The sequence below is a fragment of the Hemitrygon akajei genome, unplaced genomic scaffold, assembly GCF_048418815.1.
Source record: "Hemitrygon akajei unplaced genomic scaffold, sHemAka1.3 Scf000136, whole genome shotgun sequence".
Taxonomy (NCBI): Eukaryota; Metazoa; Chordata; class Chondrichthyes; order Myliobatiformes; family Dasyatidae; genus Hemitrygon; species Hemitrygon akajei.
Window position 1 is genome coordinate 1,490,703 of NW_027332022.1, and position 27,726 is coordinate 1,518,428.

At 50.2% G+C, this 27,726-nt stretch overlaps 1 protein-coding gene across 2 annotated transcripts; it reads left to right on the forward strand.

The window, feature by feature from the left end:
• Positions 1-27,726, forward strand: LOC140723796 (NACHT, LRR and PYD domains-containing protein 3-like). Of its 2 annotated transcripts, XM_073038332.1 has the most exons (11): positions 5-790; positions 3,013-3,179; positions 4,360-4,410; positions 12,682-12,774; positions 13,639-13,805; positions 18,450-18,621; positions 18,721-18,786; positions 23,000-24,737; positions 26,426-26,512; positions 26,668-26,835; positions 27,000-27,726. In XM_073038332.1, exons 4-11 carry the CDS (start codon positions 12,714-12,716, stop codon positions 27,085-27,087), a joined length of 2,547 nt encoding a protein of 848 aa, XP_072894433.1. In that variant the 5' UTR covers positions 5-790; positions 3,013-3,179; positions 4,360-4,410; positions 12,682-12,713; the 3' UTR covers positions 27,088-27,726. The 2 variants fall into 2 exon arrangements, with proteins under 2 accessions (XP_072894432.1, XP_072894433.1); XM_073038331.1 differs by lacking the exons at positions 4,360-4,410; positions 12,682-12,774; positions 13,639-13,805 and having other exon boundaries at positions 1-790.

Here is a 27,726-nt window from a genome sequence, read left to right on the forward strand (position 1 = left end):
ATAATAGCCAGATGAATGCGAAAATAAATCTTGACCGGAGATTAGGTGCTAACAATGATCTTAAAATCCTGCCAGAGAAAATGTGGTTTCTGGACAAGATGCCAGAAAAGACTATAGACTGCATTGTTCAGGATGTAGAGTATTTCTATGTAGACTCAATCCACATATATTGCCATAGGTGTCAATGCCAGCCGATGTTAAACTGAAAGGAGATGGTGAGAATCAGGTGTGACTGAGAAATCTGTATAATCCAGTGACGAGAGGAATAGACGTCCCATTGGTCAGCAGAAATGCTTCACCTAACACTGCTGGAACAGCTATCCATTACTCACCAGAGCACCACCAATGGTAGGAGGACCAAAGCAGAGCGTGTTGTCTGATCAATCTGCCTCGCCATTCCATTGACAAATCACTCACAGTCCAGGACACAAGATTGGTTCTATAAAGGGAGTTGCCTGTAATACAGCGAGTAGATACTCCGGGGAATCCCGGAAAGGTGAACAATCCAGGGATAGAGGGGAAATGGGTATTCTGTGATTGTGGGTGGATGGGCGCAGGTCGATTAGGTCATATCAAGTCTTCAGTGGATAGGCCCAAGATGTTTGGAAGCGTGTCGTTCTGCTTAACAACAAAACAGTGTTCTCCTTTATACTTCAATTAATGCCTGATGCTCTACTGTTAATTCTGTTTGATACATCGCAGCAAAATCTCACGACAACTGTCCTCAACATGGCTGAACGGGCGGGTAGTGGAAGAGTTCCAGTGATGTCAATGTCCGGGAAGGTCACGGGTATGTCAGCAATTGCCTTGACTCTGTATCCGGGTTTAATGCATTGTCTGCACTTCACAAAATATTTGTGAAAGCAGCAGTGAGATGAGAGAGATAACATCCCTAAGGGAACAGTCACACGTGGAAGGAGTAAAATCCCCTCTCCATCTCTCCCCACCGCTCCCTTCCCCCTCTCCTATACATCTCTGCCCAACCCTCCGTTCCACCTCTCCTGTCCAGCACTCCCCACCCCTACCTTCACTCCTCTCCAACTAATCCCACCCCTCCCTTCACCCTCTCCTCTCCCTCACTCTCCACACCTCCCTACCCCCTCTCTTCGCCGTCTCTCCACACCCGTCCCTTCCCCTTCTCCTCCCCATCTCTCCCCACCCCTCCGTGACCTCTCTCCTCCGTCTCACCCCACACCTCCCGTCCTCCTCTTCTCTCTCCCCACCCCTCCCTTCCCCCTCGCCTCTGCATCATTCCCCACCCCTCCCTCCCCCTCACCTCTCCCTCCCCATCCCTCCATTCCTCCCCACCCCCTTCCCTCTCTCCTCTCTGTCACTCCTCACCCCTCCCTTCCCCCTCGCCTCTGCGTCTTTCCCCACCCCTCCCTCCCCCTCCCCATCCCTCCGTTCCTCCCCACCCCTCCTCTCTCTCCTCTCTGTAACTCCCCACCCCTCCCATCCCGCTCTACTCTCCCTCTCCCCACCAATCATTTCCCCCCACCACTCCGTCTCTACCCAGCGCTCCCTTTCCCCTCTCCTCTCTCTTCCCACCGCTCCATTACACTCCTCTCTGTCTCTCCACATCCCTCCCTTCGCCCTCTCCTCTCACTCTCCCCGCACCCATCCCTTCCCCCTCCATCTCTCCACATCCCTCCCTTCCTCTCTCCCTTCCCCCTCTCATCTCCGTCTCCACACACCCCACTCTTCCGTCTCTCCAGTCCTCTCGCCCCATCTCTCCCTTCTCCCTCTCGTCAACGTCTCTCCCCACGCCCTTCCCCCTCTCCTCTCACTCTCCACGACCCTCACTTACCCCTCTCCTCTCCCTCTCTCCCCACCACTCCTTTCTGCCTCTCCTTTCAGTCCCCACCCTTCCCTTCCCCCTCCTCCATCTCTGACCTCTCCTCCCTTCCCCTTCTCCGCTCCGTCTCTACCTTCCCCCCCTCTCTCCCCTCCTCTCTGTTTCTCCCCACCCCTCCCTTCCCCCTCCTCTCTGTTTCTCCCCACCCTCCCTTCGCCCACTCCTCTCGGTCTCTCCCGAACCCTCCCTTCTCCCTCTCCTCTCAGACACTCCGCACCCTTCCCTTCCCTCTCCTCTCTGTCTCTCCACCCCTCCCCCCTCCTCTCCCTTTTGCCTCACCACTCCCATCCCCATCTCCTCTCCATCTGTCCCCACCCTCCCTTCCCCCTCTCCCCTCCGTCTCTTCCCACACCACCCTTCCCCCTCATCTCTCTATCTCCCCACCCCTCCCTTCCCCCTCTCCTCCACGTCACTCCCCACACCTTCTTTCCCCCTCTCCTCTCCCTCTACCCACCCCTCCCTTCCCACTCTCCTCTCCCTCTTCCCACTATTCCTTTCCCCCTCTCCTCTCAGTCTCTCCACAACCCTCACAGCCCTCTCCTCTCCCTCTCTCCCCACCACTCCTTCTCCCCCTCCTCTCCATCTCTCAACTCCCCTCCCTTCCCCTCCCCTCTCCATCTCTCCCTATCCCTCCCTTTCCCCTCTTCTCTCCCTCTCTCCCACCCCTCCCTTCCCCCTCTCCTCTCTGTTTCTCCCCACCCCTCCCTTCCCCTCTCCTCTCCATTTCTCCCCTCCCCTCCCTTCCCCTTCTCCTCTCCGTCTCTCCCCACCCCTCCCTTCCCCCTCTCCTCTCCGTCTCTCCCCACCCCTCCCTTCTCCCTCTCCTCTCCGTCTCTCCCAACCCCTCCCTTCCCCCTCTCCTCTCCGTCACATCCCTCCTTCCCTTCCCCTATCCTGTCCGTCTTCCGCACCTTCCCTTCCCCCTCCCTCTCCCTACCAGCTTTCTATCCCACCTCCGGCTCATCACCCGCCCCGCCTCAGCACCGGATCTCTAACCGCTCCCTATTTGACTCTCGTCTCCAGACCTCTCTACACCTACCGTACTTATTTTACACTGTGTTTGGTGACCTGCCACACCATCTTTGGGTTCCAGAAAGAAAGTTACTGCCCAATATTGGGTCAGCAATTTCTTTAATGCTCCTCATTCTCCATCACAGGTCCGGGCTCAGCAATCACCGAGCTCCTGGAAAGCTGGGACGATTCCCAGCTCCTGCAGTTGACAGATATCTTCCAGGACAGGCTGGAGCAGGCGATGGAAGGAGGGGTGCACGGAGTGAGCCTGGCGTTAATGGCCGAGAATCAGTTCAGCGGAGAGGAACATCGGGTGAGTGGGAGGGAGAATGGGTTTGAATTTTCACACATCACAGCACTGATGGGTGTTGAATTCTAACTCATCGGATATTAAATAACATAAAAGAACAACTGGGAAATAAATACGCTACCTGCAATCACAAACATGTGAATCTGAACCAGTGATGGAAAGGGGTGAAAAGACCCCGCGGACTGGTGGGTTGCTGCTCAATGTTCAGAGTGAGTTGAGCAGGTAACAGTTGTGTGGGCTTACAGTATTAAATGGAAATATGACAGGAGGTTTCGGTTTGGGATGAACGTGCAGCGTGACGGCAGGATGTCAGTGAGAACCAGGACATCATTTGTGGGTGCCACAGGAGCTCCAGTGTGTTCTGTTCTGTGTGGCAATGATTGTGTTACAATCTGTAACTGCAAACAGTGTGAATCGGGGAATACTGCCATGTTCTAATGTGTAATCACTGAATAAACCTCCACTGGAAAAGGCATCAGGTGTCAGCTGGTAATCCGCTGTCATGCTGGACACTGGCGGACTGAGGAGATGAATCACATCATCTTTTCTGCAACTTCTCTGAGACTGCTCACTCTGTTATAAAAACCCTCCTGACTTCTTTCTTCATCTGTGATCGTTATTTTCTGATTTCTGTTTTACACCGTCAAATCCAGTGAGGAATTATTTATGGATTTGGAGCCACGTCAATGAAGCGGTCACAGACCAACCAGGATCTCATTGACTGGTGGACCAGGTTCACGGTGAATGTCCCTCCGTGTGCTCTGCACTCAGAATGTACAGTCCATGTCCAGACAGGATCAGCACCCGTCCGGGTGACTGCTCAGTGTGATCCCGTTACAGAGCACATCATTTACTTCTCATTCTCTGTGTGAATCTGTCAGTCCCCAATATGTTCACTGTTACTCTTCACAGAAAATCTCTGATCTCGCTGATAAGGGAGAGTGGGCGGACAGTTCTAAACTCCTCCTGAGCCTGGTGATGGAGAAAGGCTCCCGCGCCCGGAGGGTGATGTGGGAAACCTTTGTGAAAATGCGGATTGGTGTCCCAAAGTTTGACAAAATACTGAAAGAAATACAGGAACATGGGGAGAGAGTATCAGAGATTAATTTAATTTTGTATTCAGACATTACATACTTATAATTTGAGGAATTGAAACGTGTGAAATTATTTTAAATCTGAACAGGTTGTGTTCCGGTCCGTCAATGCATACCGGAGATTCCCAGTGAGCTGAAAGGTAAGTGAAGAAACCTCTGTTTTCAACGAAGGTTGATATTATGTAGGGCCATGTCGTTGTTGAGCCAAGGGGACTTGATCAGGTAAATGTTCCACCGTGACACAGAGTACAGTGAGACACAGGGAAAATATTTTGTTGGAGGGAGAGATTTCACAGGACAGCATGAGGAACAACGCAGAGAGATGGGGGCTTTGCTGAAAGAGTTCACTCCTCTCCGGGTCCCGCAACTACAGATCCCTCCACCCAAGTCAGAATGGAGAAGAGGGCAATCTGAGGACCGAAATTATGGGAAATGTCTTATTCTGAAAGGTGAAATTTTTTCCCTACAACCACCCAACCCCCGGTACAGGCCTCATCTTAATTCCCTCAGATCCTACAGGAAATCATTTTTGAACTGGGAGTCCATTGAAGTTCTCGGCACCGAATAACAATGATAATGAGAAAAGCAGGTAGCACCCCAACTCGTCTGTTCAACCCCAAAGCAGCATATGAAATCAACTATAGACACATCTGCACTTCCTTACTGCAAACACTGCCAAAGTTATCCAGTTTAATATCCCACTCAGTAATACTGGGAATCCCATCAGGAGACAGTGTTACTGAGGGTGTGATGGGGACAAAATCTTCAGCTCAGTCCACAGAAGCTGAAATTGAGAGGATGTGTGATGGACACTGTGGAAGGGTGAGAGGTGGGAATTAGGACAGGGAAACCGAGGGTTGTGGGATCGCGTCAAGAAAGGTGGAAAGGACTGAAAATATCTATAAATAATATTGCAATCAATTAAATTGTGACCGTCTGGATAAGAAACTCACTATTGTACATCTGTAAGCACACTGTGTCTGTAAAAATGGAGCCCGAGGCAGTGCATGGGCGAAAGAGATTGCAAGGCTTCATAATCACAGACTGAGTTGGATTACTCAACTGCACATTTAACAGAGGAGACAGCGTGGTGAAGACAGATATCGTAAAAATTATTAATCTTAAAGTAGCCCATGTTTTATCTGATTTCTCAAAGCCCTTGAACAGAAATATAAAGAATCTGGACCACAACCCTCATTCAGCCTCTCTCATTTCCAAGAACAAATTCCAAAGATGTTAATATTCAAACGGCACCAAAGGAAGTGGTCAAACTGCTCACGTTTCTGTCACCTGTGATAATGCTTTTCCCATCTACATTCAGACAATAAAACCCCTCCGTTCCCCTGCACTAAGGATTTGGTAATATTCTACAATTTCCTGGCAAACTTATTCTTCACTGTTCTTCATGCTGTTTGCTGAGGGAACAGTCACAGCAGTAAAGCTCCCACATCTATTTCTGAATACAGAACAGACCTCTCCCTGATTATTGAAGAAAATTATTTCTCCCACTGTCACATTCTCTAAAGTAAACATTTCAACAATCAATGTTTTCTTACGCTCCCTGTTTCACCCGAATACATTGTCTGGAGAGCCTACACATTCCCCGACAGGTCCTGACAAATTGTGAGACACCTCACAGACCTGGCAGGTTCCTAACACACAGTGAGACTTTCCACACTCCTGATAGATTCCTGACACACTTTAAGACCCCACACACCCCTGACAGGGTCCTTACACACAGTGAGACCCCACACACCACTGACAGGGTCCTGACACACTGTGAGACCCCACACACCCCTGACAGGGTCCAGACAAACTGTGCGACCCCACACACCCCTGACAGGGTCCCGACACACGGTGAGAACCCACACACCCCTGACAAGGTCCTGACACACTGTGAGACCACAATCCCCCCCCCACCCCGGAAGGTTCCTGAAACACTGTGAGAAACAACACACCCCTGATGGGGTCCTGACACGCTGTGAGACCCCACACACTGCTGACAGGTTCCTGACGCACTGTGAGACCCCACACACCCCTGACAGGGTCCTGACACACTGTGAGACCCCACACATACCTGACACGGTCCTAACACACTGTGAGACTCCACACAGCCCTGACAGGGTCCTGACACACTGTGAGACTCCACACACCACTGACAGGGTCCTGACACACTGTGAGACCCCACACACCCCTGACAGGTTCCTAACACACTGAGACCCCACACACCCCTGGCAGGGTTCTGACACACTGTGAGACCGCACACACCCCTGACAGGGTCCTGACATGCTGTGACACCCCACACACTGCTGGCAGGGTCCTGTCACACTGTGAGAACCCACACACACCTGACAGGGTCCTGACACACTGTGAGACTCCACACACACCTAACAGGGTCCTGACACACTGTGAGACCCCACACACCCCTGACAGGGTCCTGACACGCTGTGAGACCCCACACACTGCTGGCAGGGTCCTGTCACACTGTGAGAACCCACACACCCCTGACAGGGTCCTGACACACTGTGAGACTCCACACACACCTAACAGGGTCCTGACACACTGTGAGACCGCACACACCCCTGACAGGTTCCTGACGCACGGTGAGAACACACACACCCCTGACTGGGACCTGACACACTGTTAGACTCCACATACCCCTGACAGGGTCCTGACACACGGTGAGACTCCACACACCCCTGACAGGGTCCTGACACACTGTGACACCCCACACACCCCTGACATGGTCCCGACACAAGGTGAGACCCCACACACTTCTGACATGGTCCCGACACACTGTGAGACCCCACACACCCCTGACAGGGTCCCGACACACTGTGAGAACCCACACACCCCTGACAGGGTCCTGACACACTGTGACACCCCACACACCCCTGACATGGTCCCGACACACTGTGAGACCCCACACACCCCTGACAGGGTCCCGACACACTGTGAGAACCCAAACACCCTTGTCTGGGACCTGACACACTGTGAGACTCCACATAGCCCTGGTTTCGGTCATGACAAACTGTGAGACCTCACACACCCCTGACAGGGTCCTGACACACTGTGCGACTCCACACACCGCTGACAGGGTCCTGACACACTGTGAGACCCCACACATCCCTGACAGGGTCAGAACACACTGTGAGACCCCACACACCCCTGACAGGGTCCTGACACACTGTGAGACCCCACACAACCCTGTCCGGGTCCTGACACACAGTGAGACCCCACACACCCCTGACAGGGTCCTGACACACTATGAGACCCCACACACCCCTGACAGGGACCTGACACACTGTAAGTCTCCACATACCTCTGGCAGGGTGCTGACACACTGTGAGAACCCACACACATGGCTGACGGTGTCCTAACACACTGTGAGACCCCACACACCCATGACAGGTTCCCGACATGCTGTGAGACGCCAGTCAACCCTGGCAGGATATTGTTCCGCTCTGAGAACCCACACACCCCTGACAGCTTACTGACACTCTGTCAGACTCCACATAACCCTGGTAGGGACCCGACGCACGGTGAGAACACACACACCCCTGACTGGGACCTGATGCACTGTTAGACCCTACACACCCCTGACAGGGTCCCGACACACGGTGAGACCCCACACACACCCCTGACAGGGTCCCGACACACTGTGAGAACCCACACACACCCCTGACAGGGTCCTGACACACTGTGAGACCCCACACACCCCTGACAGGGTCCTGACACAAGGTGAGACCCCACACACTTCTGACATGGTCCCGACACACTGTGAGACCCCACACACCCCTGACAGGGTCCTGACACACTGTGAGAACCCACACACCCCTGTCTGGGACCTGACACACTGTGAGACTCCACACATCCCTGACAGGGTCAGAACACACTGTGAGACCCCACACACCCCTGACAGGGACCTGACACACTGTAAGACCCCACATACCTCTGGCAGGGTCCTGACACACGGTGAGAACCCACACACATGGCTGACGGTGTCCTAACACACTGTGAGAACCCACACACCCCTGACAGCTTACTGACACACTGTCAGACTCCACATAACCCTGGTAGGGTCCCGACGCACGGTGAGAACACACACACCCCTGACTGGGACCTGACACACTGTTAGACTCCACATACCCCTGACAGGGTCCTGACACACGGTGAGACTCCACACACCCCTGACAGGGTCCTGACACACAGTGACACCCCACACACTTCTGACATGGTCCCGACACACTGTGAGACCCCACACACCCCTGACAGGGTCCTGACACACTGAGAGACCCCACACACCCCTGACAGGGTCCTGACACACTGTGAGACCCCACACACCCCTGACAGTGTCCTGACACACTGTGAGACCCCTCACACCCCTGACAGAGTCCTGACATACTGTAAGACCCCACAGACCCTTGACAGGGTCCCGACACACTGTGAGAACCCACACACACCCCTGACAGGGTCCTGACACACTGTGAGACCCCACACGCCACTAACAGGGTCCTGACAAACTGTGAGACCCCACACACCCCTGACAGGATCCTGACACACTGTGAGACCCGCAGACCCTTGACAGGGTCCCGACACACTGTGAGAACCCACACACCCCTGACAGGGTCCTGACACACTGTGAGACCCTACACACCCCTGACAGGGTCCTGACACACTGTGAGACTCCACATACCCCTGACAGGGTCCCAACACACTGTGAGACTCCACATACCCCTGGTAGGGTCCTGACACACTGTGAGACCCCACACACCCCTGACAGGATCCTGACACACTGTGAGAACCCACACCCACCTTACACGGTCCTGACACACTTAGAGACCACACACACACACCCCTGACAGGGTCCTGACACACTGTGAGACCCCGCACACCCCTGACAGGGTCCTGACACACCGTGAGACTCCACATACCCCTGACAGGGTCCCAACACACTGTGAGACTCCACATACCCCTGGTAGGGTCCTGACACACTGTGAGACCCCACACACCCCTGACAGGGTCCTGACACACAGTGAGACCCCACACACCCCTGACATGGTCCCGACACAAGGTGAGACCCCACACACTTCTGACATGGTCCCGACACACTGTGAGACTCCACACACCCCTGACAGGTTCCTGACACACTGTGAGACCCCACACACCCCTGACAGGGTCCTGACACACTGTGAGACCCCACACACCCCTGACAGGGTCCTGACACACTGAGAGACCCCACACACCCCTGACAGGGTCCTGACACACTGTGAGACCCCACACACCCCTGACAGCGTCCTGACACACTGTGAGACCCCACACACCCCTGACTGGGACCTGACACACTGTTAGACTCCACATACCCCTGACAGGGTCCTGACACACGGTGAGACTCCACACACCCCTGACAGCTTACTGACACACTGTCAGACTCCACATAACCCTGGTAGGGTCCCGACACACGGTGAGAACACACACACCCCTGACTGGGACCTGACACACTGTTAGACTCCACATACCCCTGACAGGGTCCTGACACACGGTGAGACTCCACACACCCCTGACAGGGTCCTGACACACAGTGACACCCCACACACTTCTGACATGGTCCCGACACACTGTGAGACCCCACACACCCCTGACAGGGTCCTGACACACTGAGAGACCCCACACACCCCTGACAGGGTCCTGACACACTGTGAGACCCCACACACCCCTGACAGTGTCCTGACACACTGTGAGACCCCTCACACCCCTGACAGAGTCCTGACATACTGTAAGACCCCACAGACCCTTGACAGGGTCCCGACACACTGTGAGAACCCACACACACCCCTGACAGGGTCCTGACACACTGTGAGACCCCACACGCCACTAACAGGGTCCTGACAAACTGTGAGACCCCACACACCCCTGACAGGATCCTGACACACTGTGAGACCCGCAGACCCTTGACAGGGTCCCGACACACTGTGAGAACCCACACACCCCTGACAGGGCCCTGACACACTGTGAGACCCTACACACCCCTGACAGGGTCCTGACACACTGTGAGACTCCACATACCCCTGACAGGGTCCCAACACACTGTGAGACTCCACATACCCCTGGTAGGGTCCTGACACACTGTGAGACCCCACACACCCCTGACAGGGTCCTGACACACAGTGAGACCCCACACACCCCTGACAGGATCCTGACACACTGTGAGAACCCACACCCACCTTACACGGTCCTGACACACTTAGAGACCACACACACACACCCCTGACAGGGTCCTGACACACTGTGAGACCCCGCACACCCCTGACAGGGTCCTGACACACTGTGAGACTCCACATACCCCTGACAGGGTCCCAACACACTGTGAGACTCCACATACCCCTGGTAGGGTCCTGACACACTGTGAGACCCCACACACCCCTGACAGGGTCCTGACACACAGTGAGACCCCACACACCCCTGACATGGTCCCGACACAAGGTGAGACCCCACACACTTCTGACATGGTCCCGACACACTGTGAGACTCCACACACCCCTGACAGGTTCCTGACACACTGTGAGACCCCACACACCCCTGACAGGGTCCTGACACACTGTGAGACCCCACACACCCCTGACAGGGTCCTGACACACTGAGAGACCCCACACACCCCTGACAGGGTCCTGACACACTGTGAGACCCCACACACCCCTGACAGCGTCCTGACACACTGTGAGACCCCACACACCCCTGACAGAGTCCTGACATACTGTGAGACCCCACAGACCCTTGACAGGGTCCCGACACACTGTGAGAACCCACACACACCCCTGACAGGGTCCTGACACACTGTGAGACCCCACACACCACTGACAGGGTCCTGACAAACTGTGAGACCCCACACACCCCTGACAGGGTCCTGACATACTGTGAGACCCGCAGACCCTTGACAGGGTCCCGACACACTGTGAGAACCCACACCCACCTGACAGGGTCCTGACACACTTAGAGACCCCACACACACCTGACAGGGTCCTGACACACTGAGAGACCCCACACACCCCTGACAGGGTCCTGACACACTGTGAGACCCCACACACCCCTGACAGCGTCCTGACACACTGTGAGACCCCACACACCCCTGACAGAGTCCGGACATACTGTGAGACCCCACAGACCCTTGACAGGGTCCCGACACACTGTGAGAACGCACACACACCCCTGACAGGGTCCTGACACACTGTGAGAACCCACACCCACCTGACAGGGTCCTGACACACTTAGAGACCACACACACACACCCCTGACAGGGTCCTGACAAACTGTGAGACCCCGCACACCCCTGACAGGGACCTGACACACTGAGAGAGCCCACACACACATGACCCGGTCCTGACACACTACGGGACCCCACACACCCCTGACAGGGTCCTGACACACTGCGAGACCCCACACACCCCTGGCAGTGTCCTGACACACTGTGAGACCCCACACACACCTGACAGGGTCCTGACATACTGTGAGACCCGCAGACCCTTGACAGGGTCCCGACACACTGTGAGAACCCACACCCACCTGACAGGGTCCTGACACACTTAGAGACCACACACACACACCCCTGACAGGGTCCTGACACACTGTGAGACCCCGCACTCCCCTGACAGGGACCTGACACACTGAGAGAGCCCACACACACATGACCCGGTCCTGACACACTACGGGACCCCACACACCCCTGACAGGGTCCTGACACACTGTGAGACCCCACACACCCCTGGCAGTGTCCTGACACACTGTGAGACCCCACACACACCTGACAGGTTCCTGACACACTGTGAGAACCCACATAACCCTGGCAGAGTCTTGACACACTGTCAGACCACACACCTGACAAGGTGTCATATAACTAATTATCTGATAATAGCCAGGTGATATGCTTAAAGAAATCTTAACCGAGTTTTAGTGCTAATAATGATCTTAAAGTCCTGCTGGAAAAATGATAGTGGTTCAGGACAAGATATTATGATACTATGGGTGAGACTGCATTGTTCAGGATGTCAGATTTTTTCTCTATAGAGTCAAATCATATATTGCCATAGGTGTCAATGCCAGGCAATGTTAAACTGTGGTAGGATGACCACATTCGCCATTCCATTGACACATCCCTCCAGGGCACAAGATTTTTACCTAATAGGGATTTGCCAGCAATATAGTGAGTAGATACCCCAGAGAATCCCAGCACGGTGCACAATCCATGGGGAGATCGATCTGTGGGTGGATGGACGCGGGTGGATCTGGCTGTGTCAAGCCTTTAGTGGATAGGTCCAAGATATTTGGAAATGTTTGCCTCAGTTGAAAAACAAAACAGTGTTCTGCTTTACACCTCAATTAATATCTGACCCTACTGTTAATTTTGTTTGTTACAGAGCATCAAAATCTGAGCACAACTGTCCTCAAAATGGCTCAAGGAGTGGGCAGGAGAGAAGTTCCAGTGATGTTAAGATCAGGAAAGGACATGGGTATGTTAGCAAATTATTTTAATTTTTAAATATTTCCTTGACACTGTGTCTGAGTTTATTCCAATATCAGCAATTCACAAAATATTTGTAAAAACTGAGCAGAGAGATGAGACAGAGTTAGCAGTCACACGTGGAAGGAGCACAATTATTGTCTGCTTTTTGCTCTTCAAACAGACAGTGATGCACAATAAAACAGTGAGGTGTTCCAGAGCACAAGACATTCTGCAGATGCTGAAAGCTTTGAGCAACACAAAGACACACAAAATATTGGCGGAACTCAGCATCCATGGAGAGAAATAAACAGTTAATGTTTCAGATCAGGACCACAAAATATAGAAAATAATGTGACAATATCTAGAATTTCTGTCCCCTCATTTCCAGTCTGATGAAGCACCCTAAATGTTGGCTGTTTATTCTCCTCGATAGATGCTGCCTGACCTGCTGAGTACCTCCAGCATTTTGTGAGATATGCCAGAGATTTGCTGAGGAAGGGGTTGACCAGGCAGGCAGACATAACCCAGAGCAAAGCGGTGGTGATGGGCAGTACCAGGAGAGTGAGGGTGATGGGTTACTATATTCTCAGGAATAAGCAGAGTCCTTTCCAAACAGAGAGGTATATTCCTGGGGACTAGAAAGGGCAGCCTTCAACAGATGGAGCCAAGCCCCACCACAACCCTGCTCGATCTGAACCCCCACCCAGCCTGCGCTCATTTCACCAACCCCGCTTATTCCTCCCTCGCACCCTTTATATATATCTTGGACTGTGTTTGGTGACCTGGTGCACCATCTTACGGTTCCAGAGAGAAAGTTGCCTCCGAATATGGGGTCAGTAATTTCTTTAATTTTCACCATTGTGCTTCATAGGTCCGAGTTCAGTGATCACCGAGCTCCTGGCAGGCTGCAACGATTCCCAGCTGCTGCAGCTGACGGACTTCTACCGGGACAGGCTGGAGCAGGCGATGGAAAGAGGGGTGCACGGAGTGAGCCTGGCGTTAACGGCCGAGAATCAGTTCAGCGGAGAGGAACATCGGGTGAGTGGGAGGGAGAATGAGTTTGAATTTTCACACATCACAGGACTGATGGATGTCGGAACTCCGACTCATTGGATATTAAATTAGATAAAAGAACAACTGGGAAATAAATACTGTACATGCAATCTCAAAGATGTGATTCTGAACCAGTGATAGAAAGGGGTGAAAAGACCCCGCGGACTGGTGGGTGGCTGCTCAATGTTCAGAGTGAGTTGAGCAGGTAACAGTTGTGTGGGCTTACAGTATTAAATGGAAATATTACAGGAGGTTTCAGTTTGGGAAGATCGTGCAGTCTGACAGCAGGATATCAATGAGAACCGGGGCATCATCTGTGGGTGCCACAGGAGCTCGAGTGTGTTCTGTTCTGAGTGGAGATTGTTATGAAACCAGTAACTGATTTCACTTACCAGCAAAGATAGATATGTCAGTTGAAGTCCAATGGTACTATTTTCAAAAAGTTTTATTAATAAAGGGGCACAAAAATTAAGGTTAATACAAACATTCAGATAACATGCGTCAATACTCAATCTAAACCGCAGGTACATTAATAATCACTCAGAAATAAGCTCTTTCGTTGTCTAGGGTATATAATACTGAGTCCAATTGGAAATATAAAGAGTCACTCTGAAGTCTGCAGGGTTTTCTCTTTTGGTTTCACGTGTTGGAGAGAGAGAGAGATAAAACGGAAAAACTTGCCCAAAACATCCGTGGAATCAGGGGAGCGATCTTCCCCGTTGTTAGTTAAAAAGCGATCTTCCGTTGGTTCCAGCCACAAACCCCGCATTCGGAATTTAACGCACGTGGCTTATTTCAAAATGGCTTCCCGTTCCCACGGGAAGCGTTATCGTGCTTCTTGGTGTCTCCTTGGTGCGTCTGAGGGTCGTCCTCTTTCAGACCCTTCTTTATACTGCCTCACGGGATCTCAGGTGTCAATCAGGTTGCAGGTGATGCAATCTCTCTCTCAACCAGCCCACTTTGCCCGAGGGCTTTACAATGTCCCTGCGAGTTGGCACGTCTGCAGTTCCCAGGTGTCCCTGAGAACAATGCCACAGTCTCCAGCTTTTGTCCCAGTGGAATGCGGTATCCAGCACGTTGCTGTCTTTCCATTTCCTGTGTCCATTCAGCCTGTCTCTCTCTCTCTCTTGCTCTCTCTCTCTCTCTCTCGGGTCATTGACCCCCCTTTCACTAGGGCTCTTGCAATTCTCACAAAGGAGGGGGCTGGTATCATAACACCTCCCCTCTTAAAAAGGTTTTTACCAGCGGTTAAAACCCAGAGTGGTACAGTCTTACAGAAATTTTGAATCTAATACAATACAGAAGCTTTTCTTTTCACTACAGAGTAATACAGTTATACATTCAAGTCAGCATCTAAACAGTTAACAAGTACAGTGTCCCTTTAGTTAATATCTTAACATCTTAATATCTTAAAGTCTTGTAGCATCAGACTTCAATTCAATAACCACCCATTTATTTATTGTTTTCAGCCACAAAACTGCGGAGGTGTGATCTTAGCTTAGGTGCATCTACAAAAGTTTATGCGAATACTAATCGTTTCGGTCGGTTTACTTCGCCGGCAGGTCTCCAAAGGTCTGTCTTTATTATTCACAGGCTTTGGCGCAACCCGTAAAACCTGCTTTGCTGTTTAAAAAAAATGGCATCCCCATTAACCGTCACCTCTTTTCTGGCGAGTCCCCCCGTTGGGACTTTGAGTAATTTGGCGTGGTGAACTCCCGCCCGCCTCGTTCATCGGGGCTATTTTTTCAACACCATGCCCCAAACTGTCAAGACCCTTCAGGCTATTTGTTTTTAATTCCAACTCCTCTTTCAGGTAGCATTTCGAATGCAACCTCTTCACACCCCACCCTGGCGTAACAATAGAGTGGGGGGCCCCGCTATTTCCCGACTCACTCTGTGAGCGATCTGCCAGGTTTAAAATTTCTTCCTTCGACTTGGGAACTACAGACTCTCCGTTTCCTTCAATAACAATCCTCATCCCCCCCTTAAATTCGGCATTAACCTTGGCCCCACTCTCGAATACAAACACCGTGGAACTCACACTTCCCACGGTTACCAAGGTTAACCCTTTTCCTACTGAACCAACCCTATCTGATCCACAAAGACAGCCGCCCCGTCCCCCTGAATCAAACACCTCAGACTTCCCCTGAGCTCTGTTACCAGGTTCAGTACCACGTGCGCCCCCATCTTGGACACACTCAAACGGGACATTGGCCCCTTCCAGGCTTTCAATACCCGTACCTTTTTCAAATTCTAATGTCCCCCGATCCTTCCAGCTACTCTCTAGGCAGCCCCCCGTTGGGGAAGGCGCAACCCTGCGAGCTGAAACAACCTCCTCGGCCATTTCAGCTGACTTCTCCACAGCAAGGATACCCTTCCTCTCTAAGACTGCCCTCATTTCACTCTCGGGACCATCGAGAACACCTTTAGAACTCTGAACTTCTTCAAACAATTCTGCCAAACCAGACAGATTAACCATGTCCAACTCTGGACATTTTAACAACTTTATCCGTTTCTCAACTTTAGTTCCTACCTCTAGGACCTTTCTCTTCACTAAGGGCAGGGCTATTTCCTCTCCCTTACCCCCTTTTACTTTACTGCTTTCTGTTTTTCCACCCTCGGAACCCTCATGGTACAGGGTCGGTAAAAACATCTTGGCCAGATTACTGCTGGCCCGATTTAAACTGCTCACTGCTTTTCTGGACAGGCTGCGTGTGACCGCGCATGCGCGATAGCTTTGGTACTCTAGGGGCGGGGCCACCGCACTCGCCGGTCTGCGGGTCGGCATCATAGCTGCCACCGTTTCAAAAAACAAGAAATAACTATCAACATCCGTCTCCTCGAACGGAGGTACTACTCTCAGCTCCCAACTAACATTAAACCGCTCTCTCCTTAGCTCCTCCCTCTCTCTTTCTCTCCCCGCTGCCGCTCTCTCGGCTGCTGCTAACTCTCTGATCCGAATTTCATGCTGTCTTTGCCTCTCCGCTTGATCCTGCTCGTTTTCCAGTTCTAACCCCTTCGCCAAATTTAACAAGTCTGATTTGGTGCTCACCTCTAGCGCCGCCACAGTCGCGCTTTCCATAAATTCACACACGTCCATCCTTGCTGGTTTTTCTGTCTGGCCACCTGCGTACCAGATCCAAATTATTTTTTTTTTGACTTACAATCCCGATTGACTGACCTCCCCCTTTTTGGTGTCAAATCCCGAGACGAGAACCCCACTTGTTATGAAACCAGTAACTGGTTTCACTTACCAGCAAAGATAGATATGTCAGTTGAAGTCCAATGGTACTATTTTCAAAAAGTTTTATTAATAAAGGGGCACAAAAATTAAGGTTAATACAAACATTCAGATAACATGCGTCAATACTCAATCTAAAACGCAGGTACATTAATAATCACTCAGAAATAAGCTCTTTCGTTGTCTAGGGTATATAATACTGAGTCCAATTGGAAATATAAAGAGTCACTCTGAAGTCTGCAGGCTTTTCTCTTTTGGTTTCACGTGTTGGAGAGAGAGAGAGATAAAACGGAAAAACTTGCCCAAAACATCCGTGGAATCAGGGGAGCGATCTTCCCCTTTGTTAGTTAAAAAGCGATCTTCCGTTGGTTCCAGCCACAAACCCCGCATTCGGAATTTAACGCACGTGGCTTATTTCAAAATGGCTTCCCGTTCCCACGGGAAGCGTTATCGTGCTTCTTGGTGTCTCCTTGGTGCGTCTGAGGGTCGTCCTCTTTCAGACCCTTCTTTATACTGCCTCACGGGATCTCAGGTGTCAATCAGGTTGCAGGTGATGCAATCTCTCTCTCAACCAGCCCACTTTGCCCGAGGGCTTTACAATGTCCCTGCGAGTTGGCACGTCTGCAGTTCCCAGGTGTCTCCTGAGAACAATGCCACAGTCTCCAGCTTTTGTCCCAGTGGAATGCGGTATCCAGCACGTTGCTGTCTTTCCATTTCCTGTGTCCATTCAGCCTGTCTCTCTCTCTCTCTTGCTCTCTCTCTCTCTCTCTCGGGTCATTGACCCCCCTTTCACTAGGGCTCTTGCAATTCTCACAAAGGAGGGGGCTGGTATCATAACAAGATGATTGTGTTACAATCTGTAACTGCAAACAGTGTGAATCGGGGAATACTGCCATGTTCTAATGTGTAATCACCGAACAAACCTACACTGGAAAAGGCAAAGGAAAGGAATCAGGTGTCAGCCGATAATCCGCTGTCATGCTGGACTCTGGCGGACTGAGGAGATGAATCACATCATCTTTTCTGCAACTTCTCCGAGACTGCTCACTCTGTTATAAAAACCCTCCTGACTTCTTTCTTCATCTGTTATGGTTATTTTCTGATTTCTGTTTTACGCTGTTAAATCCGGTGAGGAATTATTTATGGATTTGGAGCCACGTCAATGAAGCGGTCACAGACCAGCCAGGATCTCATTGACTGGTGGACCAGGTTCACGGTGAATGTCCCTCCGTGTGCTCTGCACTCAGAATGTACAGTCCATGTCCAGACAGGATCAGCACCCGTCCGGGTGACTGCTCTGTGTGATCCCGTTTCAGAGCACATCATTTACTTCTCATTCTCTGTGTGAATCTGTCAGTCCCCAATATGTTCACCGTTACTCTTCACAGAAAATCTCTGATCTCGCTGATAAGGGAGAGCGGGCGGACAGTTCTAAACTCCTCCTGAGCCTGGTGATGGGGAAAGGCTCCCGCGCCCGGAGGGTGATGTGGGAAACCTTTGTGAAAATGCGGATAGGAGTCCCAAATTTGGACAAAATACTTAAGGATATACAGATGTATGGTGAGATAATATCAGAGGTTAATTCAAATTTGAGTTGCAAAACATTACACTTCACAATTTTCCATAAATTATCCACTTAATGTGTTTAAATTCAAACAGGTTCTGATCCATCCCATCGATCAAATCCCACTCAAGGTTTACTCAAGATTCTCAGTGAGTTGAAAGGTGAGTGAACATGCGTTGAAAATTGAAGAGTATAACAGAGGAATAGGCCATTAGGCAAATAATATTGTCCTGAAACAGCTAACAAGTAAATCAAACATACCCAAACTCTAATCTCCCCTTCCGACACCATCTCCATATGCCTCCATCTTCCTTAATCCATGTACCTAACCAAACGTCTCTTAAAAGCTTCAAAAAATTTACGTCTACCACCTTACCAGGCAGTGCTTTCCAGACAGCAATGACACTTCCCCCTTCACTGTACACCCTCTCACCTTCAATAGCATTTGAGACATTCAGAAACCGATTCTTTCTGTTCACTCTATTTATGCCTCTCTTAATGTTGCAAACCTTTGTCAGAGCTCCCCTCGGCCTCCGATGATCCAGAGAAAACAATCTAATTTTATCCAGCCTCTCATGATAACACATGCCCTTTAAACCAGGCAGCATCCCGGTAAACCTCTTCTGCTCCCTCTCTAAAGCCTCAACATCCCTCCGGTAGTGAGGCGATTGGAACGGTACGCAGTGGCCCAGATGAGACTGAAGCAGAGTTCATCAAGTTGAAACTTGACCTCTGTTTTCACCAACGTTTGTAATTTGCATCAGGCGGTTCAGTTGTTGAGCCACGAGGATCTGACCAGGTAAATACTGGCACTGTGACAGAGAACACAGTGACACACAGGGAAACGTGTTTGCTAGAGGGAGAGTTTTCAAAGGACATTTTGAGGAAAGAGGCAGAGAGCTGGCGAGTTTGAGGAAAGTGCTCACACCGCTCTGGGGCCTGAAACTACAGATCCCCACCAGAGTCTGAGTGGAGAAGGGGGGGATCTGGAGAATGACAAAAAAAAAGGATATTTCTTCATATCAAAAAGTCAAATCCTTCTCTTGCCAGCGACTATCCGCTCCAGGATAGCCTCATCCTTAACCATTTTCTAAACGACTTCAGTTTCTTTAGGTTATTTTTGTTTTTCGAGTTGCTCGTCCATTGAAGTTCTATTCACAGAATAGTAATAATAACGTCACTTTAATCAAAAAAGCAGCATATGAACCCTGCTCTTTTCACATCTGCGCTCCCTTAGTGCAAACTTTGATAAAGATATCCAGTTTAATTTCCAACTCAATAATCCTGGGAATTCTAGCAGTGAGACAGTATTACTGAGGGTGAGATCGGAGACAAATTCCTCAGCACAGTTCACAGAAGCTGAAATTGATGTGTGCCGGTTTGTGTGCTGGACTCTGAGGAAGGTGAAGAGATGGGAATTAGGACAGGGAAACCGAGGGTTGTGGGATCGCTGCAAGGAATGTGGAAAGGACTGAAAATATCTATAAATAATATTGCAATTAGTTAAATTGTGACCATCTGGATGAGAAGCTCACTACATCCATAAGCCCATCATGCCCGTGAAAATGGAGCCCGGGGCAGTGCATGGGCTGAAGAGATTGTAAGGCTCCATCATCGCAGACTGAGTTGGATCACTCAACTTCACATTTAACACAGGAGAGAGCGTAGGAAAGACAAATATCACAAAACTTATCAATATTGCATCAGCCCATGTCTTATCTGATTATTTGAAGCTCTTAAAATAAATATAGGGAATCTCAGCCAGAACCCTGGTTCAGTCTCTCTCACTTACAGGAATAAATCCCAAAGATGATAATTTAAATTTGGTACCAGAGATAGACCAATCAGGAAGTTTACAAACTACTCACGTCTCTGTCACCTCTGTTAATGCAGCTCCAGTCCACATCCGGTCAATAAAACCCCTCAGTGTCCCTGAACACGGGTTTAGTAAATCGCTACAAGCTTGTTCATCATTGTCCTTCATCCGGTTTACAGAGGGAACAGACATGACATTGTCATTCCCACACCCATTTCTGAATAGGAAACAGATACACTCCCTGATTATTGAACAACATCATTTCTACCAGTGTCACATTCTCTAAATTAAATATGTGCAAGATCAATGTTTTCCTACGTTGCCTATCACAGCTGAATAGATTGAATAGAGACCCCACACGTACCTGACAGTGTCCTGCCGCACTGTGAGACCCCACACACTCCTGGCAGGGTCCTGACACACTGTGGGACGCCAGACACACCTGGCAGGATCTTGACACACTAAGAGCCCACACACTCCCAGCAGGGTCCTGACACACTGTGAGACCCCACACACGCCTGACAGGGTCCTGACACAATGTGAGACCCCACACACTCCCAGCAGGGTCCTGACTCACTGTGAGACCCCACACACGCCTGACAGGGTCCTGACACACTGTGAGACCCCACACAACCCTGATTGGGTCCTGACAAACTAAGAGAAGCCACATACCCCTGGCAGGTTTCAGATACATTGTGAGATCCAGATCTTATCAAGGAGCCTAATGTAAAGGGAACCTTAGGAGACAGTTAGTGACTGGGTAAAAGCCAAGGAATAAGATAAAAAAAGTTGTTTTATTTTCTCTTTCTTCCATGGCCTTCTGTCTCTTTAACCAATCAACTTCAACCCTTTGCGTCAACCCTCCCCCTCCAGTTTCACTCATCGTCTGGCAATTCTCTCTCCCCTCTCCTCCCCCCACCCCCCCGCCACACCTTTCAATTCTACTCCCCAGCATTTTGTTTCCAGACCTACCGAAGTGTTTAAGCCCGGAACGTCAACTATACTTTTTTTCCATAGATGCTGTCTGGCCTTCCAAGTTCCTCCAGCATTTTGTGTGTGTTGCTGCATTTTCAGCATCTACAGATTCTCTCTTGATTGCAAAATTATAGACCAGTTTGCCCAACCTCAGTGGTTGGGGAAGTGTGAGAGTATTATTAAGATTGAGGTTCTGAGGTATTTACAGTCTAATTATAAAATAAGTCAAAGTCAACATAGTTTCTATGAAGGGAAATCTTGCCTGATAGATCTGCTAGAGTTCATTGAGGAAATTCCAAACAGAGTGGACAAAGGAGATGCAGTGGATGTCATTTAGGTTTTCATAAGGCGTATTATAAGTTACCTCATGAGTCTACTTAACAAGATAAAATCTGATAGCGTTACAGGAAATATACTGGCATGGACAGTAGGTTGACATAGGACACTCAAGGCTGCTGTGGAGTTTGACTCTGTGGTTAGGAAGGCATACGGCACATTGGCCTTCATCAACCGTGGGATTGAGTTCAAGAGGTGAGAGGTAATGTTGTAGTTATATAGGACCCTGGTCAGACACCACTTGGAGTACTGTGCTCAGTTCTGGTCACCTCACTACAGGAAGGATATGGAAACTATAGAAAGGGTGCAGTGGAGATTTACAAGGATGTTGCCTGTATTGGGTGCATGCCCTATGAGAACAGGTTGAGTGAAACTAGCCTTTTCTCCTTGGAGCGAGGAAGGATGAGAGGTGACCTGATAGAGGTGTATAAAGTGATGAGAGGCGTTGATCTTGTGGATAGTCAGAGGCTTTTTCCCAGGGCTGAAATGGCTAGCACCAGAGGGCATAGTTTTATGTTGCTTGGAAGCAGGTACAGAGGAGATGTCAGGGGTAAGTTGTTTTTTACTCAGAGAGTGGTGAGTACATGGAATGGGCGGCCGGCGGTGGTGGTGGATGAGGATACGATAGGATTGTTTACGGCTCCTCTGGATGGCTACATGGAGCTTAGAAAAATAGAGGACTATGGGTAAACCCAGGTAAATTCTAAGGTAAGTACATGGTCGGCACAGCTTTGTGGGCCGAAGGACTTGTATTGTGCTGTTGGTTTTCCAAGTTTCCAATCTTCTACCACACCACAGATCCACAAATGTATTTCTCTTTATTTTGAATCCGTGATGGTGAGAGGGGAGGGGGAGCTGTGATTCCCGTGACCTATTCCGTTGACAGAATGCCCACTATCATTTTCTCAATCTCCAAAGACCACATCAACACTGGGGTTTGAAAGTTTTTCCACAGAACCATGATAGAAGTGGCAGTAGTGGGAGTTTGTCTAGTCGGGGCTCAGTAAACTACCAGGGAAAACTCAACTTAACTGAACAATTAATGTGGAAATGTGATGATCTGATGATTATCTGGCCCATGCCTTTCCATCCACTTTGGGGTCTGTTAATCAAACTTAATTTAGTGTAAGAAAATCCAGTGATGAGTTCAAATAATGCAAAACCTTTGAGCTAATCCTTGGCTACTTAAATACTGAGTTCTGAGTTGAAGCATCTAACAGTTTGTCCACTGTCTGTTCCCATGGAAGATGTTCAACAGAAACACAAGGAGACTCTGCGGGCACAAACTGAAAAACTGAGAGCGAACACGATCCTGATGAGGGAGAAGGTGAAGGTTTTCCAGCTGGCAGATCGATACGCTGAGCTCACGGTCATTTCTACTCTTCGAGATCGGACACTGGTGGAACATGAGCTGCTGGCAAGAGGCAGAGACCACGAGGAGTGGAGAGAGAAACATCTCCGCGGAAAGCTGGAAAAAATCTGGACTGATCAGTTGTTCCAGAGCAGCTTTTCCCGGAGGAAAACCAAATCTGGGAGTTCGGCAGCAGTGGCCGGAGTCCCGGGGATCGGGAAAACAACAATGGTACAAAAGATTGTTTATGACTGGGCCATGGGGAAAATATACCAACAATTCCAGTTTGTCTTCAGTTTCAAATTCCGGGATTTAAACACTATTAACTGCAGAAAAAACCTGAGGCAACTAATTCAGGATCAGTATCCTTACTTTGGGAATATCCTGAGAGATGTCTGGAAGAACCCAGAGGGATTGCTGTTTATATTTGATGGTCTGGATGAATTCGAGCACAGAATTGATTTTGCTGACAGTCGGAGAGATACAGAACCCAAGCACCAGTGCCCAGATCCCGAGTGGTGTTGTGAGGTGTCGGACATTTTGTACAGTTTAATCCAGGGCAAGCTGCTCCCAGGGTGTTCAGTGCTGGTGACCACCCACCCCACTGCATTACATTTATTGGAAAAGGCGGATATCAGGGTCTGGGCTGAAATCCTGGGATTTGTTGGTGAGGAACGGAAGGAATATTTCATCAGGTATTTTGAAGATCCATCGGTGGCGGAAGCTGTTTTCAAACACGTGAAGGAGAACGAGATCCTGTACACCATGAGCTACAACCCCTCCTACTGCTGGATCCTCGCTCTGGCACTGGGCCCCTTCTTCACACAAAGAGTCAGGGACCCGCAGCGAGTTCCCAAGACCATCACTCAACTGTACTCCTACTATATTTACAACATCCTGAAAAACCACGGCCGTGACATTGAGAACCCCCGTGATGTGTTACTCAGGGTTGGTCAGATGGCCTTCAGAGGAGTGTCTGAGAAGAAGATCATATTTACATATGGAGATTTGATCAGCTACAATCTGCAGCCTTCCCAGTTCCTGTCCGGGTTCCTGATGGAGCTTTTGGAGAGAGAGGATTCTGCCCAGAGAGTGGTGTACACATTCCCACACCTCACCATCCAAGAGTTTGTAGCTGCAGTCGCACAATTCCTGAATCCACATCCCGGGGATATCCTGAAATTCCTCACTGAAACCCACAACACGGCAGATGGACGATTTGAGGTATTTCTCCGTTTTGTTGCTGGTCTGTCCTCCCCAATGACAGCTCGGGGCCTGGAGGAGTTTCTGGGTCCATTTCCCCATCAAACTACCTGTCGGGTGATTGACTGGGTGAAGGAGGAGATGAAATGTCAGAGTGGAAACACGAGGAGTGAAGCTGGTAAAAGGAGCTTCCTGAACACATTACACTACCTGTTTGAGTCTCAGAATCGTGGACTGGCTCAGGCCGCACTGGGATCTGTGGAAACACTTTCATTCAGTAGAATGACACTGACCCCGATTGACTTTGCGGTCCTGTCTCATGTCATCGGACTCTGCGATGCAATAAAATCTCTTCAAATGCTGGGTTGCAACATTCAATGTGAAGGAATCCAGCGGTTGAGACCCGGGCTGCACAAATGCCTGGATTTGAGGTAACTTGATTTATCTCTCACTCTGAACTGTGAAACTATTCCATCGTCTTCATTCAATGCTAAGGAATTTGGACTAAACTTCATCTGATCAGTGGACAACGGCCATTGGGTTAATGGTAGTAAATCACAGGAATGGCCGTGTTTCTCGCTGCCTCTGACACGTCCTTTGACAATGTTCCGTCTCACTGTTACTGACACCCAGACCGACACTGACTGCAGCAGGTGGGTCAGAGATTCACACCCACTTCCCGGTGAGAGACAAGAGACCGTCAGCAGACTGTCCCATTGAAAAGGAAAGAAATACCATTGTGTGATTGTCCTCCCCTGCCTTTCCCCGTGTGTGAATATCACAATCAGTCAACCTGTGTGACTGTGCTCACTACAAGATACCCAAACCCCATAGGCATATGTCCTGTCTCGTTATAACCCTAGGTTCATTACACCTATACCGTACAATCTATCTTCTAGGATCACCTTCTTCCCTCCGATCCTCCTGTGGGACATCTCTTCCTCATCCCCCTTCCTTATGTAGTAACACTCTTCCTTAACCTCTTCCTCCTGTGGATGACTCTTCCCCATCCCCTTCCTCCTGTGGGATCTCTTCCACATTTCCTTCCTCCACAGTGATCTCTCTTCCCCTTCCAACTGTGGGATCTTTCTTCCCCATCCACCTTCCTTCTGTGGGACCTCTACCCTTTCCACTTCCTCCTTTGGGAACTCTCTTCCGCATCCACATCCTCCTGTGGATTTATCTTCCCCATTCCACTTCCTCCTGTGGGATCGCTCTTACTCCACTCTATTCCTTCTGTGGGATCTCTCCTCCCCTTTTCCCTCCTCCTGTACGATTTACCTCCACATTTGCCTTTCTCCTGTGCCATCGGTGTTCCCCATCTCGTTCATCCTGTGGGATCTGTCTTCCCCATTCGCCTTCCTCCAGTGGGATTTCTCTTCCCCAACCCCCATCCTCCTGTGGGATCTCTCTTCCCCATTCGCCTTCCTCCAGTGGGATCTCTAATGTCCATCCCCATTCCTCCTGTACGATCTCTTTTTCCCATCCCCCTTTCTCCTGTGGGATATCTCTTCCTCATCTCCACTCCTCCTGTGGGATCGTTCGTTCCCCATCCCCCTTCCTCCTGTGGGATCTCTCTTCCTCATCCCCCTTCATCATGTGGGATCTCTCGTTCCTACCCCCTTCCTCCGGTAGGATCACTCATCCCCATCTCCATTCCTCCTGTGAGATTCACTTTCCTAGCTCCATTCCTGCTGTGAGATCTCCATTTTCCATCCCCATTCCTCCTGTGATATCTGCTCCCCATCCAGTTCCTCCTGTGGGATCTCTCTTCCTCATGTCCCTTCCTGCTGTGGGATCCCTCTTCTCCATTCAATCCTTCGGGACTTTCTCCCCTTCATCCCTGTACTTCCCGACCCTCTCACATCAGAAACAGATTTCTAACCATCGGGGAAAGAGACGGAATATGTGGATTTTACAGGGTCACACCGACAGACTAAATTACTGATATTCGGTGAATAGCCTGGCGCATGTAAGTTAGGGACATTGACAGTGATGGGAAATCCAATCAGTGATTTACTGAATGTTTTAATGTTTCCTTAAATATCTGAGAGAGAGAGATTCCCCCAGACCCACGGTTTGAATCACTTTGTTCACAAATCTGTCTGTTTGTGTTTAGACTTGGGGAAAATAACCTGGGAGATTCAGGAGTGAAACTGGTGTCTGAGGCTCTGAGGAACCCGGAGTGTAAAATACAGAAACTTCAGTAAGTACCAGACTGTGGGAGATTGTGTTTACCGTCACTGGATGTCTGACACTGAACATTAATGTGATCAGTAATTGTGTTACTGATAAACACTGGGGATTTGTACCGTCTCCTGTCTCTCTGTGTCCTTCAACCTCATTCTCTCTCATCTCCAGGCTGAGTGATGTCGGTCTCACAGATTCTGGTGCTGAGGATCTCGTCTCCGCTCTCAGTAGAAACCCATCACTGACGGAGCTGAACTTGAGTCTCAACTCGCTGACAGACCGATCTCTCCCCGCTCTCCGCCGCCTCATACTGGCCCTCCCGAGTCTGGAGCGGATTGAGTGAGTGTTTGTGTTAATGTTCAATCTGATAAAATATCAGCGGATCCGCGGGTTTTCTGGTGATATTTGTCTGTGAGTGTTGTTGAAACATTAACCCCGGTCCCCTGTTACTGACACTGTTGTGTAATCTGTTTATTTCAACTTTATTCTCCCATCTGTTTCAGGTTGGACGGGAATCGGTTCAGTGAGACCGGGGAGAAGGAACTGAGATCTCTGCAGGAACCCAGACCCGGACTGAGAGTGACCGTGTGAACATCTGAATGTGTGAACATCCGCGCCCGGTGGGATAGGGGCATTCTGGCCAATTCCCCGCCCTCCCATTTAACGGCCACTCTTACCTTTCATTGCCGCGCGGCTGGTTTAATTGCCAACGGTTTTAATGGAACGGCGCCAGTCTCGCTCGGAGTGACGTATTTCCGTCTGTTCTCCAGCGACGCAGCTTCCGCGGATGTGCATTTTGAAACTCCTTCACGTGAGACCCACGGGATTTACACAGCCAGGAAGAGTCCGGGGGCCGGGGCTCAGTCTGGGATACCGGTATCCCGGGGTGGGATTATCCCGGGAGAGAGTCCTTTTGCTCCCTTTGCTGAGGATGGTGCATTCGACAGCCTGGCCGATATAATGATGTTAAATTGACAAATACCTCGGCAGTGACCCTGAATCTGCAGCGATCCCGGACACGGCCCTGAAGTGTGATTTTATAATCATCGGTTCCCCGATGCACAGTGACGGTGAGAAACGGGACAGATTATTCAACCGGTCAGTCGTTGTCGCCGGTCAGTTAATTGTGTGTGACTGTGAGAGAGTCGGGAGCAGCTTATTTATACCCGCACGTCAGAAGCTCACACATTGTTTAATTTACATTTGTCATGATGAAATCAATAAACAGCT

Coding starts and splice junctions, on each gene's coding strand:
- LOC140723796 (XM_073038331.1), top strand. CDS start 661: ATGCCTGATGCTCTACTGTTAATTCTGTTTGATACATCGCAGCAAAAT. Junction 24,738..26,425: donor CACAAATGCCTGGATTTGAG/GTAACTTGATTT, acceptor GTTTGTGTTTAG/ACTTGGGGAAAATAACCTGG. Junction 26,513..26,667: donor TGTAAAATACAGAAACTTCA/GTAAGTACCAGA, acceptor TCTCATCTCCAG/GCTGAGTGATGTCGGTCTCA.